Raw genomic sequence first — 1,710 nt, 5'->3', positions numbered from 1 at the left:
TTGACTAGGACAGATGTTACAAAGTTCAAAGGGCAAATGAACATAGAGTTTTTGCCTTGAAAGGATACTGAGACATGTAATCTAGGTTTACAAAAAAGTTTGTGGTTCTTACAACCAACTATAGGGATATGTTCATAAAAATCAATGTATTTCTGCTGAAACGCTGCACAAAAATGATAAACAGCCTTTTTGGTGGTACCTCTTCCAATAGTGTTACTTGGTACAGCTGGTTCCACCTCTCTCATAATTTATAGCACACATGTTGCTGGATACTTTTCTTTCTAAACTCATATAGTAGGGCATGCTCTCCGCCCAAGGCAAAGATCAAATGTGCTGTTTGCTTGAGAATCACACAGTAGTTATCTCAGTAGATGCTACTCATTCTTTATTATCCTTATGAGCAAACCATTGGCCTTGGGTTCATATTTCTCCTCATGTGCAGGAAGTCACACCCTCTTTTAGTGTAGATTGTGTTCCTGGGCTCCTTCCACCGACCACATCACAGAGGCTCCCTCTCCAAGCAGTAGGTTGCTCTGGGTTGCTGTGAGCTCCCCAATGGCGCCTGCAGCTCTGACGGGCTTCCTTGCTCTGTGTGCCTGGCTTCTGCTGACATCTGGCTTTGCTGGAGCCGGCAAGCTGCTGGTTGTACCCATGAGCGGGAGTCACTGGCTCAGCATGCGTGTCGTGGTGGAGAAACTCAGCCAGAGGGGGCACGAGGTGGTGGTGGTTATGCCCGAGGTGGGTTGGCACCTGGACAAATCCCCCAACTACATGGTGAAGACTTACTCAACTTCTTACAAATTGGAGGACCTGAATCGTGAGTTCTTGGTTTTCACTAATGCTCAGTGGAAAAGTCAGGACTCCAACTTATTTTCTTTATTGACGAGCCCACTCAATTCTTTTTTTGAATACATTTTTTCGCATTGTAAGAGTTTGTTTAATGATGAGAAATTGATAGAGTTCTTAAGAGAAAGTGCTTTTGATGCAGTGTTTACAGATCCTTTTGATATGTGTGGCTTAATTGTCGCCAAGTATTTCTCACTCCCATCCGTGGTCTTCACCAGGGGACTATTTTGTCATTTTCTTGAAGAAGGGGCACAGGCCCCCAGTCCTGTTTCTTATGTTCCCAGGTTTCTTTCCGGATTTTCAGATACCATGACTTTCTGGGAGAGAGTGAAAAACCAAGTATCTCGTTTGGGGGAGCAAATGCTTTGCCACAATATTCTCACAAGTACTTTACAAATTGCTTCTGAGATTTTGCAACAGCCGGTCACAGCTTATGACCTCTACAGTCACACGTCCGTCTGGTTGTTACGAACTGACTTTGTTTTTGACTATCCCAAACCTGTGATGCCCAACATGGTCTTCCTTGGAGGCATCAACTGTGAGCAGAGAAAGCCTCTGAAGCAGGTGAGTCACTTCTCCTTGAGGTCATTATGATCAATCAGGGTACTGGAATAACATGCTAACTTCATCTGGAATTTATCATTCATATGTGTTAAATTTTTCATTTCTTAGCTGTGATGGCCAAGCAGGTAAGGACTTGCATTGCTGACTTCAAGGCAGGAGATTTAAATCTCCTATCTCTTCCTGCGGGAGAAAGATGGGTAAACTCCTCCCACGTGATTTACAGCCTCTGGAAACGTGCTGGAGGGTCAGTTGTGAGGGGATTCCCACTGGATGGCACATGACAGCAATGCTTGTTGAATG

At 44.4% G+C, this 1,710-nt stretch overlaps 1 protein-coding gene across 1 annotated transcript; it reads left to right on the top strand.

Moving 5' to 3' along the window:
* Nucleotides 1-555: 555 nt before the first annotated feature.
* Nucleotides 556-1,440, top strand: UGT1A10 (UDP glucuronosyltransferase 1 family, polypeptide A10). The gene has a single exon (XM_006893530.1). It carries the CDS (start codon nucleotides 556-558, stop codon nucleotides 1,438-1,440), a length of 885 nt encoding a protein of 294 aa, XP_006893592.1.
* The last annotated feature ends 270 nt before the right edge of the window (nucleotides 1,441-1,710 follow it).

This window comes from Elephantulus edwardii, unplaced genomic scaffold, assembly GCF_000299155.1.
Source record: "Elephantulus edwardii isolate Elephantulus edwardi_28Jun2011 unplaced genomic scaffold, EleEdw1.0 scaffold00127, whole genome shotgun sequence".
Classification (NCBI taxonomy): Eukaryota; Metazoa; Chordata; class Mammalia; order Macroscelidea; family Macroscelididae; genus Elephantulus; species Elephantulus edwardii.
This window is presented reverse-complemented; position numbering and strand designations above follow the sequence as displayed.